The 23555-nt window shown below is 39.1% G+C and overlaps 2 protein-coding genes across 3 annotated transcripts in view; one reads left to right on the top strand and one right to left on the bottom strand.

Annotated features, from left to right (window-relative positions):
• Positions 1–11135, top strand: part of VPS13A (vacuolar protein sorting 13 homolog A) — a 161800-nt gene extending 150665 nt beyond the window's left edge. For both annotated transcript variants that reach the window (XM_082241458.1, XM_082241457.1), the window contains exons 69-72: positions 4095–4180; positions 7113–7236; positions 8912–8986; positions 9291–11135. In XM_082241458.1, coding sequence (XP_082097584.1) covers positions 4095–4180; positions 7113–7236; positions 8912–8986; positions 9291–9341 — 336 coding nt within the window. In that variant the 3' untranslated portion in view covers positions 9342–11135. The remainder of the gene's footprint in view (positions 1–4094; positions 4181–7112; positions 7237–8911; positions 8987–9290) is intronic.
• Positions 11136–11287: 152 nt separating this feature from the next.
• The window catches only part of LOC309542722 (guanine nucleotide-binding protein subunit alpha-14-like), a 44173-nt gene continuing 31905 nt past the window's right edge, over positions 11288–23555 (bottom strand). The window contains exons 3-7 of the mRNA XM_082241655.1: positions 18022–18176; positions 15131–15259; positions 14633–14762; positions 13840–13993; positions 11288–12398 (exon numbers count right to left, since the gene is read on the bottom strand). Of these exons, the coding sequence (XP_082097781.1) occupies positions 12208–12398; positions 13840–13993; positions 14633–14762; positions 15131–15259; positions 18022–18176 (759 nt within the window). The 3' untranslated portion in view covers positions 11288–12207. The remainder of the gene's footprint in view (positions 12399–13839; positions 13994–14632; positions 14763–15130; positions 15260–18021; positions 18177–23555) is intronic.

The raw sequence follows: 23555 nt of genomic DNA, 5'->3' as shown, positions 1-23555 counted from the left end.
TCTGAATGTCAGGATTACCTGCACATACTTTTTTCTGACAACCATCTCACTCCTTAATCACAATAAGAAGCAAGGGGTTTATGTATTGATCCACACAAAAAATGATCAATTTGTGCATATTATATTCATTTATATATTTATTATTAGACTTGTATGAATATTATACACATGTACACTCCAGGTTTCCTAAACTACCAAGCACATAAAAAGATTAATACGAAAAGGCATATGACTATTTTAAAAGGTATGTATTAATATAAAATTACGCTACAGAAATATCATACAGCATGAGGCTTTCCTCTTTAATCAAACCCATGAGCTGCTTGGCTGTAAGTGTGTTCAGTATAAGAGGTTATCCAATGTGAGCAAAGTCCAATTGGGTCAGAACCACTAAAATCCATGCATAAATTGACAATAAAGGGGGAATATTTGGGTATTTTAAAAATAAAGATCAACTATAGAGTTGTAAAACAAAATAGTATGCACTATTCTAGGCTAGAAACATTGAGGGAAATATAAATAGCCAGTTTTCTCATTCTCGAAAAATTGAGGGTGATGGCCAAAATTAATTCTACTCAGAGTAGACCCTAGGAAATAAATGGACGTGGGGGGCACGTAATTACACTCACCTTTTAAATGTTATTAAAACAATATTTAAATTATTCTAAAACATCAATACATTTGGTTTTTTTCTTCCTTTTCCACAAGGTCTACCCAGTTTCTGGAAGGGGGTTAGCTCTGCAGTGCCATCTAGTGTCACATTTTAATAATGCATTATTAACATTAGAAAACAACTTCATATGGCTATATGGTTATCTCAACCATTCTTTAACTCCTTTTTAGCATTCAAAGCCTCAGTGAGTTGTGGAGGTAGGAGCCTACAATGGGAATTACAATTCCAACACCAATTTATATCAGAATATTTTAATTATAAGATTTCTATTAGATTCGCAGATTCAGTGCTAGAATCAGGGCAGCATTCCTGCAAGGACCCCCCTTCTGGCCCCTGAAGCCATTGCCCTGCTTCTTTATGCTGTTGTTACCTGTTTCCCTGTCCTCTTAAGAGTGCAGGAAGCAAAAGGAGCAGCAGGGGAAGTAACCTGCTTGCCATGTCTTCTTGTAGGCAGTAGTGCAGATTTGGCCTGAAGGCAGAGGGCCAGCAAATGAGCAGTGTTGACAGTGCTAGCCAGGGTAGCCCACTGGGGACAACGTGCCTAAAGGCCAGGCAAAACCTGGATATAGTACACAACAGATTTTCAGGAAAGAGAATCTTGACACCTAGTTTGGAAATTGGCAAATGTATAAGCATCTTTGTACAGAACAGAAATAAGCTAGTCTCTTCCTAGTGATGGTGCAGTCCAGGCTTGGAAATAGTTATGAGAAATGTTGAGGGATAAAAACTACTGATGGTGAAGTAGACTGACTGCAGTGAGAATGAAGGTTCAACTGCTCCCTTCTTCCAAGTCACAGCAGCTGACTTTGCAGAATCCTTCTTTTGCAGCTGTCTGACGGATGATTGTAACTCCACTGGAAGACTGAAGAACATTTTACCTAGTGCTCTTTTCCATTTCCACCCCTCCAGTGAAATTTGGCCTTTTTCCTATGGGATACATGTTGCCAACACAACAGTCTTTATAAATAAACAGTTTAATATATGAAAGGTTTACATGTATTTAGATCCCCACCCCCAATTTCCAGAATAAGTGGGATATATATAAATTGTATATTGTTTGGCGTATAACTTCTTCAATGTCAAAGCCTTAAAGAGACAGTAAGAAGGATCCATCAAAGGAGATCTGTGTGTAAAAAATGGTGAACCGCTACACAGATTACCTGTCTGAAGTTTTGATAAGGCAGTCACCAATTGTTGCCCTACTATGTGGCTGCCATTCTCTATTGTTCTCACTTTTCTTTACTCTGAACATCTTTCCAAAAACACTGTTGTGATTCCAGTTCAAATAACCCAATCCAGAAGAAGTGTGGTTAATAGAGTAAGGAGTAGCTTCAGGATGTGATTTAGTGGCACTACTAGTCAGAATAAAGCTGTAATTGAGTCCTTCCTCTTTTGCCTTGGAAAAAATATGTGTCTTTCAGTGGTACGAGCAAGTAAGCCATTCTTGCATTTGCTTGAAGAGAGCAGCAGGCATGTTAGTCAATGGCTACTGGAGGATAAAGAGAGGTGAATTCTTAGTGGGGATGCCTGAGTTAAATAAGTGATATAATCAAGATTCATGAAAGCATTCAAAAATTAAGCACTTCATGCAAATAATGGGCTCTGTTAAGTATTGAACTTTCAGTTTCAAAATGAATTATGAAAGTGACAGTAAGGTGGCATTTGAAAAGAGTGGTAATAACAAGCAGCAAAGAGCAGGTGTAAAATGGAAGGAAAAATACAAAAGAAAAGCTGAATGATGAGGCAGAACTCTTTATAATTCAACCCAGTTAACACCAGGTTTCTGATACCCCCCCCCCATCCAATCTTCAATTCACAATGGAATCACATAGTTGAAATGAGGTATTTTAGGGTGCTCATCAGTCCTATTCAGTGCCAAGATTCCTTAAACAAGACCTCTCTGGTAACTGCTTTTTCTCCTTGGGAAAGAGATGCACTGAACTTCCCTGAGCAGCTGAAATATTTGTTATTTTGCTTCCTTTGTTCTGTCACTGCACATAAATTTGTAAGTCTGAAATGTCTGTTCACATATAACCTGAAGTATTTCTAGTGGCTGTAGTTAAAGAGAGCTAGAGCCATGTTCAGAGTGTGAGCTGGGAGGCAGGAAGTATAAATCTCAGCGCTGCCATCTCTGTCTCCCCCTTCCCCCTCCATAGGCAATGTGTGGATAATGTTTTCTGAGGATTGCTGAGATTTAATTTGTGAAATAATTTGGTCACTTGGATTAAAAAATAATCTAGCAAACCTACTAGTGTATTGGAATCCTCAGATTCACCTTGTCTGCTATATAATAAATGGTTCTATATCAGTGGCTAGTTTGGAATATATTATGGATTGCAGTGTTTTGTATGTTTTGTAGAATTTCTTCTAATGAACTTGCAGTGAAAATTTAGCATTTTTATAAAGTATAATTATCTTGCAATCTACTCACTTTCTTAAATGCACCACCAAAATTGTTTCTATGCTTGTTTTTAAGGGATTTAAAATGTTGTTCCTTATTATTTCGTTTTCATTCTAAAATCCAAATTACACTTTTGGTTTTAGTTAAAGAAAACATATTTAAATATATCAGGCCTGTTCTGTAAAAACAAACCACCCATTTTATGTATACATGTATGATTGAATTTTTATGCAATATAAAGTATTGCTGTTTGACTTTAGGGAGTGTATGAATTGGGGACTTTTTGTTCTCTCATTGGTGTGGGGGGGGACTGATAACATGATGTAACATTTGTGCTTGAGACTTTTTGAAAATACTGTATAAACAGCTGAGGAACATTTCAGCATGGGATGGTATTATGAGACAGAGGTCAACATCTTATTTTTATTCACTTCATGTTTAAAATAAAATCAGCTATGGCTTAAGGAAGATCCACCAGCCTGGATTACATGCCTCAAACACAGTTCACTCCTTTAAAACCATCATATATGATTGGACGCTTGTGTCTGAAACCATGATTATTTGCATAGTTGTATTCCATTTACTGAGAAATACAATAAGAAATGGTTTCTGTAACAATTCAGGTTGAATTTGAGTGGTCTTCTCTTTTGAGTATTACAGCATTCTGTAATCTGAAAATGCATTGTACTTTCAAGGTTACAAACATCTGAATAGCCCAATATTATGTACTCATAATTTTAGATAAAAGGTTTTTCACATTCTAGGATGATTACGCATCATGTGGAAGGATGTTTACAGTTAGGTCAACTCTCTATTACAGTACTACTAGGTGTGAAAATTCTTCTTAATCATGGCAGATATTAAATGTCCTCAATATATGTGATGTATACATGTTTTATAATAAGCTGAAATTAATAATAATGTAAGCTGAACTTAATAATAATGTTAGACATTAATATTTTCCTCAGAAAGAACTTTCTATACTCTAGGGAATTCTATACAACTGTCTTTCTCTTTTAGAATATTGAAAATGGAAGATTTGCCAAACTGAGATACTTTACACATGCAATGGTTAATAGTACAGATTTACTAATGGTAACAAAGAGGTAAGGTTCCCCATTTGTCCAGTTAACCTTATAAGCTGCATGCATTGTTACACTTGTTTTTTTGCTCACTCAATAATAATATTCCGATAAATAGTGTGTTTAGATTTTCCCTTATCATTTAAATGAAAGAAACTCCAATCGTCCTTAAAGGTATAGATACTGAAGGCTATATTTTACAACAGAAGACCAAGATTTAGAATGTTTTTATGTTACCTCAAAGCACTTGATTAGAATTTTCATAGTAGTTAAGACTGGAGATTGTGTTAAGAATGTTAGTGTGTATGTGAAAATCTGGAACTGATAAATGGTAGTCAGAATAACAATATTCATGGGATAAGCTCTCATTCATTCTCTCTCTCTTAAGAATGATTCTACCATGTACTTTTGTAACTGATGTGCTTCAGTTAAGTAGTTCCTTGTGGGTGCAGGTGTCCATATATATTGAAACTACATCAACGAAAGCTTCCTTGTTCAATTTAGTAGAAGAGACAGTTCCATGAGTATAAAGAAATTTGCAATGTCTCTGCCTCTCTTGACTGAAGAGCAAGGGCGCCAACAGGATTTTCTGTGCTTAGTGCACAGCATTGGAAGTGGGATATCTGAGCTACTTGTAAAGGAAACCAATTTGCATAAAATTTAGCTATGCTTTGCAAGCTGAGGGGGGAAATCTGGAGCGGGGGCAACTACTGTTAATCTGTTTATTACATCATTCATATCCAAGAGTTTTCTGGTTTCCTCCTCCCTCTTAACCATTTCCCCCTTTATGTAGCAAAAGTCTGAAGGCAGGGACTTTTCTTTAGCCGTTTGTAAGCCGCTCTGGAGCCTTCCCTCCACCCTTTTCTGAAGAGCGGGGTAAAAATTCATTAAATGAAATGAAATGAAATGTATCATATGCAAATTTGTGTCCTTTTTTGCAAGGAGCATCCAGAAACATATATATAATTGTATCTTCATACTAGAAAATACTTAACATGTTGAATTTCTGCCTGCCTCAAAGGCACAAGAATGACATGGCAGAAAACATGCCTAAACCTCTTTGCAAAGTTTTCTCATTTTATATTTGCCATTTTCAGGGAGGAGGTGGATTCTTTAACACTTACTGTGTAGTAGTATTTGCAGAATATAACATTTAAGTATATGATCTTAGATGAAAAAAGAACAAACTATTTAGATACAAAGGGCTGGAAAATGAGACAGAAGAGTGCACTGAAGGGGAGGGAGAAACAGCAGCTCCTTTGGATTCCAGGGATTCCAATCACCTGGTTTCCTAACAACAGACTCGTCTATCTCAGCCCTGACTTCACTCATTGGCGGCACTAAAAGGTGGGAGCAGTCAGGTTGGCACATCTCAGAGAAATCACTTAGAAGAGTACCTGCGCATTTTGTTTCATAACTTTCTTTCCAGGAGGGCTAGAGAGTTAAAAAAATAATGAATGGAAGCTCAGAGTCTGCCCCCCCCCCCTGCATGATGTGGGCTCAGTACATCAGTACTCCCTGTACTCACATCTCAGTGGCCCTATGAAACAGAATAGGAAAGCAACAGGAACTCTGTTTGATTATTAGAACAAGCACCTTGAAATCAGCAGAATACATATTTAGTGGTAGTGAATTAGTTTTATTCTTACATAGGATTCATTTCCTAGGGGCCGTGGGGGCTCCCCCCCATAAAATATTTGAGAGGTCTGCCCCCACCCCCCAGATTGATGGGCATTGCCACTCAAATAGTGTGTGCGCACCACATCATGTGATTGATTATGCAGGGTGGGGCCTATCTGCCCGCCCCCATATTTAATTCAAGTTGGCACCCCTGCATAGGAAATAGTATGTCACTTTGAAGGTATACAGCTAAGTTCCCCCCCCCCCCAAAAGCAACAGTTGCTATCCAATATTGTGCAAGCTCATTTCCTTTTCCTGCCTTCCCCACTGCAGTTTCCCACACCACTTCAAATATTCCCTAGGGTTTCTCAGATTTCCAGAGCAAATTTGGAAGGATAGGCACAATTGGAAACCACTCCACATAACGACAGTCATACCTCGTGTTGTGTTTGCTTCAGGTTGAGCGTTTTCAGGTTGCGTCCCGCGGCAACCCGGAAGTACCAGAAAGGTTTACTTCCTGGTTTCGCTGCTCGCACATGCGCAGACATGCAAAATGATGTCACATGCATGTGCAGAAGCGGCAAATCACGACCTGCGCAGACGCGGGTTGTGTTCTGCCATGTTGCGAACAAGCCTCCAGAACGGATCCCGTTTGCCTCCAGAAGTACCACTGTAATTCCACATTTACAAGGGAATTTACACCTTAATGTTTCTCAAACATTATCCCCATCCCATCATGCTTCTGAAACTGAAGGAAATTTCGGATGCACTTCATAAAATGGCATAAATATCTCGCTACCATTAGACGGATAATGTTATTAACCATGCATAAAGCACCTCTCTGGATCCTGACCAGAGTTTTGGTTGACAAAACTTGCTTTATTTTCTAACTGAAATATTATTGAAACATGTAACCCTACAAGCTTTTTCAAGGAACTAACAAATTCAATTCAGTGAAGATGCAGGAACACTTGTTTTTTTGTAGAATGTATTTGATCTTAATTATTAGAACATGACTGAACAAAAGTATGTGTTCAGTTCAACTATTGCTGCTGCCTGGTTATCATTCTATATGCCAGCTGTTCTTTATTATATATTGATTTCTGCATCTTTAAAGTAGAATGTAGTTGTCTTCTTTGACTGAATTAATATACACACGTATATGATTAGGTTCCACTGGCATCATTGTGCAAATCCATATGTGTGTATTTCATTGTGGAATTAATAAACCATCAAACTGGGTGATAACAAGGCAACTTTTAATTTTTTATTTAAAAAGTAATTGTTGTATGTCTGCTTGCTTTATTTTAATGGTTTATTTTGTATTCTTCTTTAGTGGCATATTATTTGTGACAAGAGGTACATTTGGACAGTTGACATGTGAATGGCAGTACACCTATGATGAATTTACCAAGGAGCCATTCATTGTTGATGGACGGAGGTTGCGCATTGAAGCAAAGGTACCGTGAGAGACTTCAGCTTGTTGTAGAATGTATTAGATTAGCTTCAGAGTATATTTTAAAAATAAGTCATTTGTCTCCAGTAGAATTCAGCAACTTAAATGGCATGTTGTTTTCCTTAACTTGCTAGTTTATTATATTGTTGTTATATAACAAGTCAAATTTACCAAGCTAGTAATACCACCTATGAAAACTTACTTCACTAGTCTTGTTTTTTGATTCAAAGTTTCATGGTCAGATAAAGGGGGCTTCAAATCTCCCCCCCCTTGTTTCTTCCTTTCTTCACAGAGAGAGAGAGAGAGAGAGAGAGAGAGTGTTAATGTTTTCCTGCATAGAGAACAAGACTCTTCTGGAAGGCACTCTCTTTTTCAGCCCTTGTGTTCTCTAAAGCAGTGTTTCTCAACCGGGGGGCATATGGCCCCCAGGATATTCCGGGGGGGCACAGGTGAAAATCGCATAAATGGGGGGGCACAGCACAAGACTAGGGGGCACAGAAGGAAATGAGAAGTGGCGAAAACAGAAGTGACCAAGGAAAGAAAACAGGGAAGAAAACAGAGAAGTGAGGAAAATGGAAAACAGAGAAGTGACCATGCATTCCAAGCAAGGAGATTATTACAGGGTTTCTTGGAAAAGTCAAGCAGTATGCCACCAATATTGGATGTCAAGAATTCAGAGTTTTCCTCTTTAGCAGTTAGTGATGAATTGAAAGATGAAATAATGGTGTATGTGAATCATTTGAAGCTGCTTTATAATGATATGGAAGTTTACTTCTGTGATCTGCTGGACTTGGATATTCTGGCCTGGGTAGCCTCCCATTTTCACATGCAGCAGAATTGGTGCTCCCTACCTTCTGCCCCAATCCCATCCATTAGAGAAAGCCTTACACTCAATCGATGTGCAGCACGCCCTTAAGGTATACATCATCCAGACAAAGGAGTTTAAATGTACACACACACACCCCATTTGTCTCCTTCCTACTGCTGCCAGCTACAATGATTATTGCTCTATGCTATCTTGGAGGATATGCATTTGCATCTTGATATCCTATGAGTCCCTTACAGTCCACTCAACCCAGGCCACAGCTGCATCTGCAGCCTTCTCCACTAATGCCCCTATTGGGGACATAGGCAGGGCAGCCACCTGGGCATGCCCCAGCACAAGGCACTATAAGATTGATCTGTATTCCTTGGCCGAGGCTTCCTTTGGCCACAAGCTCTTATAGCAGGGCCTCTAATGTTAGCTCAAGTTGCAGTTGGACCTGCCCTAATTGGGTAAGCTCTTTGAAATCCCAAGCCAGTGTCCCCCATGGCGCCAGTAGGAGATAGTACAATTGATACCGACTCAAAATGTAGACCTCTAAGGCATCATGGAGTCATTGGAGCCACTCCTTAATATGGACTGCAACGTGCTAATTCGTAAGTTAAAAAATAGTTAAGTTAAATGTTTAAGAGGAAAGTGGGCACCTGTTATTTCCTTACTACTTGTGACTCCATTGACTGTTCGAGTTTGGCAAGTCCGCAAACCTGATTGGGAGCTGCCTCATGCTCATGGTGGAATCAGTGTGCAGTCCACTATAAAGCTGTGAGCTGTATGCTGGGAAAGTAAAATAACAGAAGTATTACATTTCATTTTACCTTAGAAAGCCAAATTAATAGGAAACTTATTTATTTTGTAGGAACGAGTAAAGTCTGTATTCCATGCCAAAGAATTTGGAAAAATTATTAATTTTAAAACGCCAGATGATGCTAAGGTGAGTATCGAATACTACTGATCTAAATATGTTTACTTGAAAATAGTATACAACCATAGTCCTAGATTCAGATAACCAAAATGTTGATTGTGAGGGTGGCACCACGCATGTGTGACAGTAGTTCTCAGATGTCACATTGATGCATGTATAGCCCAGCTGGGAGTCTGGCAGCAGCCCCAGAAAATGGGATTTGCCAACATGTGGACTGACTATATAGTTATATACTAATGTTCTATGCTATTAATATTTAGATGAATATGTTGACTTACTTTCACTGTCTAAATTTTCTCTCAAATTTTCATAGTGGGTTCTCTCAAAACTGGAAGAAGTGAGGGAGAACCATCCGAAATTGTGACCATTTGTGCAAGATTCCAAGATGGACAAAACAGAGAGTGCCAAATTCAACATTTTGATTGAAGCTTAGCATGTGACATTGCTAAGACTATGAAGGGGATTGTTGATGTCTTCTACATAGCCAGAGTAGGAAAAAATCTGCCATGGTCGGTGTCATTTAAACTGTTCTAGAGCTGAGAACCTCTGCCAAATTGTGGCTTACTGAGCTTTTTATTTATAAATAATAGAGTTACTTATATCAGGAGTAAAAATGATGTTTTCATGCATATTCTGTCACATGATTTAAAAAAGACTAAGTCTAGATTAATCTTGTGATTTTATGTGATAATCAGGGTTCCCCCACCATCTAAGCTTTATTTCTCCTGTCATCGGGATTTTAATTAATATGCTATAATTGCCACATTACATGTTAATATAATGTAATTCACTGAAATTCAGTTAAATTCTTCAGGGAAAGACTGATTTAACCAGCAATGCTCTTATATTATGAATGATCTTGCTGATCTGTTTATTCAAGAAGCCTTTTTATTTACCAATATATATATCATGAGGTTATTTAGTTTTTTTAATACAAATAAACAGTTTGTGGTACTGTAATATTATTTTTAACACTCACTTTTTATATGATGCAAAAAATTAGCAAGGTGTTCTGGTACCTCATGATGATGGGTAGATGTACACAGATAAACATGAATTATTGAAATGATAACCTAGGCAGGGATGTGCCTTTGCAGCAGTGCTTTGAATGGCATGATCTTTACTTTCAATACATAAAATTTTCAGCAAAGTCATCAAAACCTTCTAAAGATCATGTTTTGAAATGGTATATAAACCTAAGGAACACTCTTGAATGAAAAACTGTTTTGAGTGAGGGGAATCTAAATTTCATGCTCATGCTGAATGCATTGTCATTAATTTTTAAAAATTGAGAACTTTCATTAACTTTGGGATGCATCCAACTGTTTTTCTTAGAATAGACCCACTGAATTTCATGGACGTAAATTAGGCAAGTCTCTTAATTTCAGTGCGTCTGCTCAGAGTATGACTAACGTGGGAATACAACCCATTTCAGCATTTAAACCCAAAACAATTCATAAGATCTTTTTAGTTCTGCATGAAAACAACAAGATTTCAGTATGTGGAGGGTTGCATACACATTTCTTTTAATTTGATTTTGCTAGGCTATACAATAATGCCTATAAATGCACATGTAGATGAAGAAATCACATCATAAAAGGGAAAAGAATGCAAATGTATGTAAGTGTATTGCCTAATCCAGATTTGACTTGTTTGATGCATGTAGTAAATGTCTGCTCCAGAATATTCTTTCCAAACTCCTGTTTGGAGGATTGAGGTGAAAGAGATTGGCCCTCCTGAATTTGCTGGTGGTACTTAAACTCCTCAAACTGTAGCTTTGTTGTAAAAGCTAAATAAAGTAAATGGCATGCCAAATGTAATTGTATGTATTTATATAAAAGTCTTGCTTGCTCCATTATGTAACCACCTGAGGTGCTTAAAGGAATACATTGCAGTCTTCCCCATAACATTTTATTTCTTGCTATACAAAATGTATATTGAATTAATGGTTACTGGATATGCCAAAATATAACTTGTGTTGTGTCTCAAGAACATGAACAAACTCTTTCCAGATTCATTGGTTTCACTGACAGTCATATCATACTTGAGCATTAACACTTTGAGTTGTGGCCCTTAAGCTGCAGACCAACCATACAGATCACGCCTTCTAAATGTGTACAATAAAGAGTGTGATGCCTCCTAGGCTGGTTATACATTATTTTTGTTTGTGCTTATTAGATTTCTATCCCTGTGTCTGCTAGACCTGTAGAGAAAAACACATACATGTGCTGTCCCAAATACTGAGTTGGTTCACGTCATTTTTAAATTTTAGGAATGTTCACACAGTGAAGAGATGCTAATTGAATTACCGCTCTGTCAAACATTCAAATATTCAACATGTTATCTTTCTTCAAACAGTTTATGCTGCATTACTTCATATGAAGGGGTGACATAGCAATAGTGTAAATGATGCCAAACAAGTGGTAGGTCTTAACTATATTTATTTATTAAACTTCAACCCAACATAAAGGAAAAGCAAATAAAATGGGAAATGAACACTCACTGCCTTTGCCAAAAATGGCCACCAAAAGGTATGGTTACCCCAATGGAACTGTTGAATGATAGATGCCATTCAGGGGTCCCTTGATACATTTTGGAGTTGAGACAAGTGCACCCTTCCCTTCTCCAGTCACGGAAGCAGTTACTTTTTATAGGCTCCAGCAAAGGGCGGAAGGGAGCTTGTTTTTATTTATTTTTTAAATAACGTTGCCCCAAAGTATATAGAAAACAACAAATATTAAACATATTGGCAGCTAGCATTTTACTTATGAATCAAAAATTGCACAACAAGCTGCCATGTTTCAAGGAAAATAAGATGTATGCCATGTCCTTCAAAGAGGCTTTAAAAACCTAAAGAATTATATAAATATAGGCTATTTTTCATTCAGCGTAGTCATGTACCTTAGTCAAATGACAATATAGTATCCAATCTTCTGTATCTAAGACATCTCTGGCTAAAAGATTATCAAATGAATTAAATTAGCGGGTGCAGGGAGCATCTATAAATAAATGGCAGATATTTTTTCTTTAATCACCTCAAAACTAAAATTATGCACCTCAAATCAAAAACTGGGGGAGAAAACATTTTGAAAGTGTATACATTAAAAATCTGTAAGTATCATGTCTAAATTTCCATTTTTGTTAAGTAAATATTTTATGGTCAACAGGGACACAAACAATTGCTGCAAATACATACATGGAGTTTAAATACAATGCTGGGTCCCTGTGGTTTATGCCAGATTGAACTCCTTTAGATTCAGCTGTAGTATTGTGTCTCTGACAGCAGCAAAGACAAATCTAATGTTTTCTGTGTCTGTAGCACATGTAAAATGGGAATAAATCACTTTCTCTTTATCTGTATTCTGATCCTGGTATAACTTCAGAATGAACTCTCTGGCAGCTTTAACATCTTGCTTTGGTCCTGCTCAAAAGCAAAAAATGACACCATTAAACAGAGAGAGACTCCTTGCAATCTTCAAATAAATTTCTATTTTCACTAGTGTATGCAGAGTTAATTAATGCCAATTACAGTGGTGCCTCGCAAGACGAAATTAATCCGTTCCGCGAGTCTCTTCGTCTTGCGGTTTTTTCGTCTTGCGAAGCACGGCTATTAGCGGCTTAGCGGCTTTAAGAAAAAGGAAACGAACTCGCAAGACGTTTCATCTTGCGAAGCAAGCCCATAGGGAAATTCGTCTTGCGGAACGACTCAAAAAACGGAAAACTCTTTCGTCTTGCGCGTTTTTCGTCTTGCGAGGCATTCATCTTGCAAGGTACCACTGTAACTATTTTCAAATATACTAATACACACAGGTCCTGCTATCCAAACACAATGCATTCTCAGGAAATCATTTGTTAGGTGAGCGTTTGTATAACGAGTCAACGATTTCCAATTATTCCTAGGGAAAAATTTCTACCATGTTCCCAGCCACAGAATGTTTACCCCAAAATTTTGAAAAAACCCAGGAAAACCCACTGAAACCTTGCAAAAGGCAAGGAAAAGGATTCTCTCTTATTTGTCTCATCTTTCCTCCACCCACCATGGTTTTTGGTTGCCATGAACTAGCAAAACACAAAAAGTAAGTCTTGTTTAAGGCTGCTCATTTGTTTACAGTACTACAACTATGTCTGGCTGTCTTGATATCAGAATCTGTGATGCGTGTGTAGCGAGGTTTGGGTACTCATTCCTTATGTTTGGACAGTAGGACGTGTGTGTAGTAACAAATGCTAACTTCCCACATTGGGAATATGGATGTGCATATAATTTTAATCATTTGCTTGCAAAAATAGGTACCGTATTTTTCGCTCTATAGGACGCACTCGACCATAGGACACACCTAGTTTTAGAGGGGGAGAACAAGAAAAAAAAAATCTCTCCCTCTCTGTGTAGCGCCCCTTCAGCAAAGCGGCAAGAGAAACGGAGCCCCTTCCATTTCTCCTCCTGCTTCGCTGAAGGGGCGCTGCGCAGAGAGGGAAAGCTGCGCAGCGCCTCTCCAGTGAAGCGAAGCCAGGAGAGCAAGAGGGATTGGTGCGCACTGATCCCTCTCACTCTCCAGACTTCAGTGAAAGCAACGCAAAGCCTCCAGAGCGTGGCAGGAGCGCTCCCTCTGCACTTTGGAGGCTTTGCGTTGCTTTCGCTGAAGCCATGGAGCCTGCATTTGCTCCATAAGACGCACACACATTTCCCCTTAATTTTTGGAGGGGGGAAGTGCGTCCTATAGAGCGAAAAATACAGTAAATGTTGTCTGTTATAGTGCAGCCAACAACTGGGGTAGCTAACACTTCACATTAAAGTGCTGGTCATTAGTGAACTGACAAAGCAGCTACAATAATTGCTTATCAGATGTAAACCACAACTGGTTTACCTGTGAACTCTGGAAAATAGGTACTTAAATGGGAATGCATAATCTTCTCTTCTAAAAGGTCTTTTTTATTTAAGAACAAGATGACTGAGGAGTTCAGAAACCAAGGGTATGTGATTATTGTCTGAAATAAAGCCTTGCTTTCTTCCAACCGATTCTGCAAGAAAAGTATGAAATGTTAGCAAAGTAGTCTTAAAGAAATTAGTGGGTGCTGGGCTGTATCCAACACTGATTTCTGCTTGTGTAACAGAACTTCACCTTCATTCCACTGCTTTCACAATCCCCCAGGGGTTTGGGGGACCCTCAAGAGCACATTTTGGGGGTGAATGGGGGAAGTCTATTGTGTGAGTGGGACTCTGCCTGCGCACCCCATTTCTGTGCTCAGATTATAGTATAATTATTTCATACCCAAAACCTATTCCCATCTATCCTAATTTTCTACCCAGAGGTGTTCCAAGTATAATTAATTATAACACTAGCTATTCTTCCAGTGCGGCAAACAAAGTGTAAATGGGGTGAAAGATAACCATGTTCACCACTTTGAGCTCCTTTGAGGAAAGGCAAGATATAAATGCAATAAAATAATATGAAATACAATGCAATGGATGCTATATGTGCAAGAATGAAAAACTAAGAGTGTGTCTGTTCCAGAATTTCGTCAGGATACACATACAAAAATTGGTATTGTTCATCGAACAGGAGAGAGTGACCATTCTATGGAGAGATGCATTGAGAAAATAATCTGCCACAGTAAAATGCACTAATTGAAATAATCTAGAGCACTCTGTTCTTTTACCTCATTGTTGGATTCTGCCAAGACTTGATCATATTCACTAAGAGCAACCAAGAATATTATTGAGGTAACACTTTCAAAGCAGTGTATCCATTTCCTTCTTTCTGATCTCTGTCCACCAACATCTACCATTCTGTAAATAGAAAGAGGAGTAACTGTGTGCAATAAGCTTCCAGGGCACCAACCAAACAAAATAAACCCAACTCAACTATGCTGTGAAGAAGACCTGATAGCTGAACAAACTATTTACAGTAAAAGTTGCTCCAGGACCAAATTCAGAAACCATGTTTAGAGGCTCACAAAAGCCCACATTCAAAAGGGCTTTTTATAACCGCCGAACTCTTAAGGTTTAGATCAAAATCTAATTACGTCTGATTGTAATAACGGCAACCAAGCCTTGTCCAGGATGAACTTTCCCCATTTGGTTCATATTTGGTGCTGCTGTATTTGGCTACTCAATGCTGCTTTACCTCGATTAGTAATTTGCATAACCAAACTTACCTAAAAGTAACATTTTGCAACTCAAAGGGATATTCAATAATTCCAGTGGTTGGCACTCTCACTCTGAGAATATCTTGCTCGTTTGGCACAAATGATGGTGCAGCAATACGGTCAAAGTCTGAAAGGTAACTTCCAAGTCCAATACAGACACTTATTTAGCAAAGTGTTACATGTTGTCATAAACAAATTAACACATGTTGAAATCAAATATTTATTTAAGTAGAAGATTAATTCACCAATAAATGAGAGCTAATAGACCACACAAGGTAAAAGATTAAAGAACACGGACATTCTAGATTCAAAACTCAGTGCTACTGTTATTGCACAACTACCATTACACAAGATACTTTCAGCCACAGCGCTCACCCCACCCCACCCCCAGTCCACCATGTATGAATAACAATAGTGGCCTATTTTCAGTTACGCTATTTAATTTTGAGCTGACTGTATCAAAAAGAAGCCTGTCAATTTATATTCACATTTTCCACACATTGTCCTCATTTACAAAGTAGTAAGTTTAAACATTTAAGTAAAGACCAACATAATTGCTATTTCATTATATAAAAACTAAAATCCTAACCCAGCGGGGGGGGGGGGGAGTGACAGTGCAGACCAAGATTGTAACTTAGTCTCCAAGCTCCTCTCTTTAGTTACTAGAATTCTTTTTTAAAAAAAAAAAATCATAAAAGAATAAAAGACTCAACAATTTCAGACTTAATGCAAGGGAATTAACATTTGCTTTAAACTAAGACGCTTAGAAACTATTCTGAGACTAGGAAAATAACCGGGCCTGATAATCTGTTTGATGGAACTGATGATGCTGCCCTAAACTCCAAAACTATCCAAAGATGAAGAAGAGTTGCTCTCTGAGATCACATTGCAAATAACGCAAGAGGATCTAACTGAAATAATTAAACCACCAGAGGAAAAGGTACATGAGGTTGCTGTGCAGATGGATGGGGTGCCTATAATGGAAGCATAGGATATCAGCATTAAGGTCTTGAAAAAATGGAGAGTGCAATTCTTATGCTTGATGTAAGTTTGGAGCAACTGGAAAATAATTCACACAGACTGAACCTGATACTTGGGGGATTAAAGGGGGCTCAGAACAGAAGGCCGTGGTGGACTTTTTAGTAGTCTGGTTCAATAAGCAATTTCTTGAACTGCGGTACAGCACAGATCAAACAGAAAGCCCATAGAGCCCTCTCTCTGATAAAATTCTTTGCAGCACTATTGTGCTGTAAAAGATTGTATAATGAACCTGATCAGAGAAACTAAAGCCACTAAAATGCTGGCAAATTATATAAAGCAAAGTATTGCAGAAATGTGTTGAACCGAGTTTAATTTTGGAACAATGAAACCAAAAATGCCAGACTAGTCACTGTAAGAAAGTAGTATTATTTAACATATTAAATCCTAAGACCTCCACTATCCTGCACATCCCCCAATTGCCAGACCCTTGACTATTCAAGCCTAACCCCTTCAGCTGAGCCAAAGACGTTTTGCTTGCCAAGCTCAGCCCTTGCTCCCTAGGGAGGTTCATAATTTATTTATTTTTAAAAAAAATGCCTGCTCCAAAGGTCTTATCTTACTACACTAGGGATTATATAGCTATCTCTGAAATTTCATGCATATCAGTTAATATCTTGACCCTCCTCCATGAAAATAGCTGTTTACATTGCCATTTTTCTATGGCTGAAATTTCAATTCAGTGAAGCAGGCATTTTTTTTAAAAAAAAGGTTTTTTATGAACCGCCCTACTACTCACAGTTCATTTGCTATCTGGATCATGCTTCACTAAGAAACTATAAACTCTTCTTACCTCCAGCAAAACCAAACTATTGTATTTAGCAAAAAACCAAAACAAAAGAAAAAAACCCACTCAATTTTCTAGTAATATAATAAGAGAAATAGATTGTATGTATGTATGTATGTATGGGAAGAAGAATAGCTGCTCATCATTTCCTTACCCATAGAAAAGAAAACTAGTAATATTAAAACAAAACTGTTATTTGTTAATTCATCTACACGAAGAGACAGATGTGATTTCATGCCAAAATCTGAGTTACAAATTGGGGCAGGGGGAGAGTTGGCAGTACAACCCATCATAATAATACAATCTGGCAAAAGTGCTGAATGGTAGCAAGATTGCAGGGGCCTGCAGACACTTGCCCTGGGTCTGTGCTCCTTTGGAGAACTGAAGACACAAAGAAATATGATTTATTCACATATTTACACCTTCACTCTGCATGGAGGGATTCCAGCTCTTACAGCCTGGTCATCTCAAGAGGGGCTTGGAGTGTAGCCCTCCACTCCAAGGCATCTCTCCTACTAATTCTGCTGTTCCTTATTCAGTTGCATCCTAATGGTCAGTTCTTTTGGTGCTTTGGAGTGCTAATGATTAGCCCCCCCCCCAGGTGTCACCTAACAAAGGAGTTCCCCTGAGTTCCCACTTGTTGACCGACTAGGATTAAAGACTGGTACACACTTAGGACATTTACCTAGGTTAATTAGCTCTTCAAATGCTAACTGCTGATGCTCAGAAGTGGGTCCACACATTCCAGTACACATGGATCTTGATTACATTTTCAAAGTATGACACAAGTCTTTACACAAACACTACTTAAACACCTCAACCCCTTTGCATAACCCCCATTCTAATATCCATTGAGACTGTCTTATATCCCAGCATACATACAAGTAGGGCTTTTTTCCAGCTGGAACTCAGGAGGGCACCGTTGCCATTATAAGAAAACAAGGGAGGTGCTCATAGTCAGTTCTGGCACCTCTTTTTCTTGAAAAATAGCACTTCATATAAATTCTAGTTAAATCCTAATATTTACCAAACCTAAACATTTCAGACCAGAGATCTATTACTGTAAGATACATACTATTTAGCCGAGTCCGACAACTGGTACTCTCTTCGCCTATCATAGCATGCTTGGATTCCTGGATCCTCCCACAGCCTCTTAACGGCTTCCACAAGTTCTCTCTCCAGTGTTGTTACTGAGTCTACATTCATCTCTTCAATCATCTGGCCAGCCTCCTGCAGGAGGGGGGAGGGGGGTAGTTAGGGATTTATAATCAATTTAGTCAACATGGACCTGCAAAATTAGACACTGCTGGGCATTCAAAGCACAACCAACAGTCCCAAATGCCAGGTTCATCCTTCACGCACTAACTTTGACCTAGAACCACTAGGTGGGTGGTGAGGGTGAGTGAAACAAAAATACCCTGCACACTGTATATGAAGAAGAAGAAGAAGAAGAAGAAGAAGAAGAAGAAGAAGAAGAAGAGTTTGGATTTGATATCCCGCCTTTCACTCCCCTTCAGGAGTCTCCAAGCGACTAACATTCTCCTTTCCCTTCCTCCCCCACAACAAACACTCTGTGAGGTGAGTGGGGCTGAGAGACTTCAAAGAAGTGTGACTGGCCCAAGGTCACCCAGCAGCTGCATGTGGAGGAGCGGAGACATGAACCCGGTTCCCCAGATTACGTGACTACCGCTCTTAACCACTACACCACACTGGCTCTCTTGTGACTGAATCAATGGGAAACAATGAACTCTTCTGTTGTTTCTGTGATGCATAAATAACATTACTGTTCCTACCTCATTATTTGGATGTTTTATTTACAGTATTTATTTTTAAACATTTCTGAATTAGGTTACATACAGATGTACATAGCTTGATGGGAAGGTGTGCTGGGGAACTGCGCTCACTTTTGGTCAGGGGAAGATGAGCTCACCTTGCAGCAGGGGGGAAAATATACACTGGTCCTTGTACATAGATATATCAGTATGTACGTACTCCATAACTGTGCAAGCTTAGAAAATGGACAGCAATGACAAGTAAATAATTCTGCAGTGGGACAATGGTCTGGACAATGCTTTTTTGTATTTAATTTTGGCCACTGTGACACAGGGATGAAAGTAGGCTTTATTTCACCTGGATCAAAAACCCAGTTTGGCACCCCCATGCGCATTTGTGTACACACACACACACACACACACACACACACACACACTTGGAGCCTCAATAGCACCTGGGGCAAAAAACCCAACTAGCCCTGCCCCTCCATAGCTACGGCTCTGCTGTAACATACCAGGAAACTACCAGCTACTTCAATCCTAACATAAAAAGAAAGATCAGTCTTGCTGGATTATGTTTCCAACTGAGAGGTCTTTCACATGGTCAGTGGTGGAGCTTCAAACTCAGGCAGGGGCGTGGCTGGCGCACGTCCCAGGGGCGTGGGCAGCAGCCGCGATGGCACCCCACCAGGATGCCAGTTAGTTCTTTTTATTGCAGCACTGCAGAAAAATACCATAGAGGCTTCCTCCCAAGCCAAATGCTAGAAAGTATTTCATGCTGAATCATTGACAATGTGCCTTCTCTTTAGTAGCAATATTCTGTGCACAAACATAGTTGACTATCAGTTTCCAAACATTCTGAATCTTGAACAGCACATTAGATGTTTGCTTTTCCAAATATTTGATTTATTTCTGCTACCACAAGCCAAGAACAGCTCACACAGAATCCCTAGTGAAAGATTGATGCTTCTTTTCAGAAATAATGGTCTGGTTTGGACCATCATTCCAGGCTTCATTAAATCATGGCCTTCCTTCACCCCTACCCTGCTCCTGCCATGTGCAAGGTTTAGAACAAAGATCTTGCTCTCCTTTACATTGCATTTCCATCCTCTAACAACTTCCATCTGCACCATTATCTTGTAGGGAACTGAATGCCATTGTTGCTATTCTCTCTCCACATGTTGCACTAACCATTTTAGCAACATATAGCTCTGGATACTGCAGGACAAAAAAACTCATTGGGTTGCCTTAAAAGAGCCCTGGGTGAAGCTTCCAGACTGCAGGGGTCAGCAAGGTTCACCGGCCATGGGCCAGATCACTCCCATGGAGATTGTCCATGGGCCAGACTGGCACAGTGCGATGCTGGAAATCGTTCCTGCGCATGCCCAGACACCGAAAATCACACCTGCACAGATTTAATCTGGCCCCCGTGGCAGTATATGTCCTGGGTAAAATGGTAAAAAAAAGCCCAACAACTTTGGGGTTAAAGTTCACTTCATCAAATCTGGCCCTCTTTGAAAAAAGTTTGGGCTCCCCTGCTTGGGAGCTAAAATGACTAGAAAATTATCATTGAAACAAAAATAAAATTGGAAGGAATCATGTTGAAGCTTAGGAGCAAATTTCCACGTCAGAACTCCTTGAAAGGGTTTGCACAGAACCAAGAAGGGGGTGATGTGTCAAAAATCCTCAAAGAGGGTCTTTTAATGATCCTGTGACCAAATAAATCCAATTCAAAACCTGACCTCAGGTCAATCGCTGAACATGGAAGTTCTACTTTTGATAAACAATTTGCTTTTATTGGAAGGGATGCTCATTTTCCCTTTGGTCATACAGTCGTAATGCTTCTTAGGATTCAAATAATATATTTCCTACTTTTTATGCCCTTTTCAAATAAATGTGTTGAGGAGTGTGGGGTGTGTGTGTGTGTGTACACAAACATGCATCTGGGGTGTGTGCCAAACTGGGTCTTTGACCTGGGTGACAGAAAGCCTATTTTCGGCCCTGCCTCAAGATCCCCCTGCCCTGCAATATGAGAATAATAGTAGTAGGTTTTTTTGAAGGGCTGCTGCAAGCATTACTATACATGTGAATTGGCTTCAATGCTAAAAAATGTACTATATAAGGATAACATATTTATATCACCATCAATGCCTCTATACCTCAACCTTGCATCTATAATATTGGGATAATATTATTGACTTATATCTCACATCCCTTTACTGTTGCTTTTGTTATTCTTGAATAAAAATATTGTGAGAGATGTACTAATTCTTAATAGACGTGCTGACTTTTCTAAAGTTTGAATCAATATTTTATTTTAGTATTTAGAGAAAGAGAAGCCCCTGTCTAACCATCCTTTGCAAGCTCCCTCTCCTTTCTCCGAGTGCTGATCTAAACAAGGGAGTTTCCTCCAATTGCCAGCCAGCCTGCAAGTAGAGAGCTGTGCTCACACAAAAGTTGCAAAGGTTCCAACTACACTGGGAGCATGCAATTTATATTTTAACAGCTCTACAACTGTGGCTCTCATTACACCGGCCGGCCTTTCTATGCAAAAGCTTTAGGGTTTCAGTGTATTTTGAGACCATACAGAAAGTCAACAACAAAAAGTTGGAGATTATAGCCTAATGCAGGCATAGGGAAACTTGGCCCTCCAGATGTTTTGAGACTACAATTTCCATCATCCCTGACCACTGGTCCTGTTAGCTAGGGATGATGGGAGTTGTAGTCTCAAAACATCTGGAAGGCCAAGTTTGCCTATGCCTGGTCTATTGACACATTAGAAACTGAGGCTAAAACATGATCCCATTGATTAACTAAGATGGGGCTTATTAATTATTTATTCCATTCACTTCTAAAAGTCTGTATGTCAAATTGATTAATAGATACTAGATATCTATATAAAGTAAAAGCCTCAAAGGATTCAGTCAAGCGTTCAGGTATCTTCGTTGTCTTAGATGCTTTAAAAGCTTCAGGCCCAAATGCAGATGTTAGCAAATGCTGTAATTGTAAAAAACTGCCACTGTGTCATTCCCTCTAAGCGATACTTTAATTTTAAGGTAGCATATGTAAAAAAAAAAATCATTGTTCTCATCTATTAATTTATCTATAGATAACATACCTGCATCCATCCAATTTTTCCATACTACTATTTCCCACCCAATTTTTAAAGCTGAATTTCCCCATAGGGTCAATTTATTGTGAGAAAATTGATCACGTTTATTTTTACTAGCCATCATATTCCATATATTTCCTGACTCATCAAAATCCTGGAGAGGCTGTGATGGGAGTGTCCCAAAATCCAACTCTTCTGGACATCAATCATACAAGAAATATGCAAAATAACCAAACAGGTATTAGAACTCACCCAGAACTGCTGCTTTTGAACATTTTCCAAGATGATAATGCCCACACATTATAAAGAGCTTATAAGCCACCTACTTGCAGCAGCCAGAAGCATCATAGCCAGACACTGGAGAGACCTGTCAGGAGTGGACCAGTGGTACCATATCATATGGGAAACAACCTTACTGGAAAAGCTAACCAGCAGACTGAAACGAACACAGTGACAAATAGAAGAGGACACCTTCGTCCCAGTATGGCTCCCCTTTATCACATACACAGCCCAACAAGACAACAAGAAGCCACTGACAGCATACAAATCAATATGGCTAACTTGACCCAACAATCACCCCCTTCACAAATGCAAACAAACCTCACTGCAGCCAAACACAGACAACCAACCACACCCTGGGCCCCCCAATCCCTCTCAGTACTAAGGAAATATAATAAGCGAATAGACAGCGAACCTACCCAGTTGATGCTGACACAAAACCCCACATGTACACTATAGAAAAGAATATAAATTTCACCATCCCACCCCCACCCCCTTCTCTTCTTCCCCAATCTTATACTGTATACAACACTAATGTCTCATATCAAATGTAACCCATCTGTATAAAAGACTCCACAACATGAAAAAAGAGACAATGCATGTACTTTTGTAAGCCAAGAAAACCTTCGTAAAATTATTTAATACTGGGACCCATTGCCCTGTCCTTCATTTTAAACGACTGGCCAAGATCTTGCCTGCTTTTTCACTGTTTTCCCAAAATTTCTGCTTTGTACATGCAAGCATGAATTTTGTCTGCTGTGATTATTTAATTCATATTTTTTTGTACAAAAACTTAAACAAATGTGAACATGTCTCCACTTTACTCTTTCCCTTAAAAAAGAACATGCAGGGCTCCTTCCTTTTGTACATGTTTAAGTCCCTAAGTAACCCAGTCCTCCATTCTAATGAATAGGGATACACTAGGGCACTGGCCTAAATGTCTTGAAACGTTCTGGCAGAACATTCTCCACTTAAGATTCTAGTTTCTCAAAGAAAACAATCTAAAACCAGATGCACCTAGTATTTATTCATTATCAAAGAAGTCTTCGCAGTCCCTTTTTCCAAAGTCAGTTGTTTAATTTGTTTTTAGTTTGTATCAAGTGAACATTGGAAGAAGTCACTCCACTTTTATTATTTAGCTATACAATCAGTGCCAGATTCACGTACAGTGGTGCCTCGCAAGACGAAATTAATTCATTCCGCAATTTTTTTCTTCTTGCGAGTTTTTCGTGTTGCGATGCACGGTTTCCCATAGGAATGCATTGAAAATCAATTAATGCGTTCCTAGGGAAACTGCCTTCAGACCAGGTCCGGGGACAGTCTGTCCCCCGACCTCTTCTGAAGGCTGAGGGGGGGGAACAAGGGCTTTTATTCCCACCCCCAGCCTTCAGAAAGCTGTTCTGAAGGCTGGGGTTGGGAAGAAAAGCCCTTCTTCCCACCTCCCGC

This window comes from Podarcis vaucheri (assembly GCF_965113315.1).
Source record: "Podarcis vaucheri genome assembly, chromosome: 11".
Classification (NCBI taxonomy): Eukaryota; Metazoa; Chordata; class Lepidosauria; order Squamata; family Lacertidae; genus Podarcis; species Podarcis vaucheri.
The sequence above is the reverse complement of the archived record's forward strand: the minus strand, read 5'-3'. Positions and strand labels throughout refer to the sequence as shown.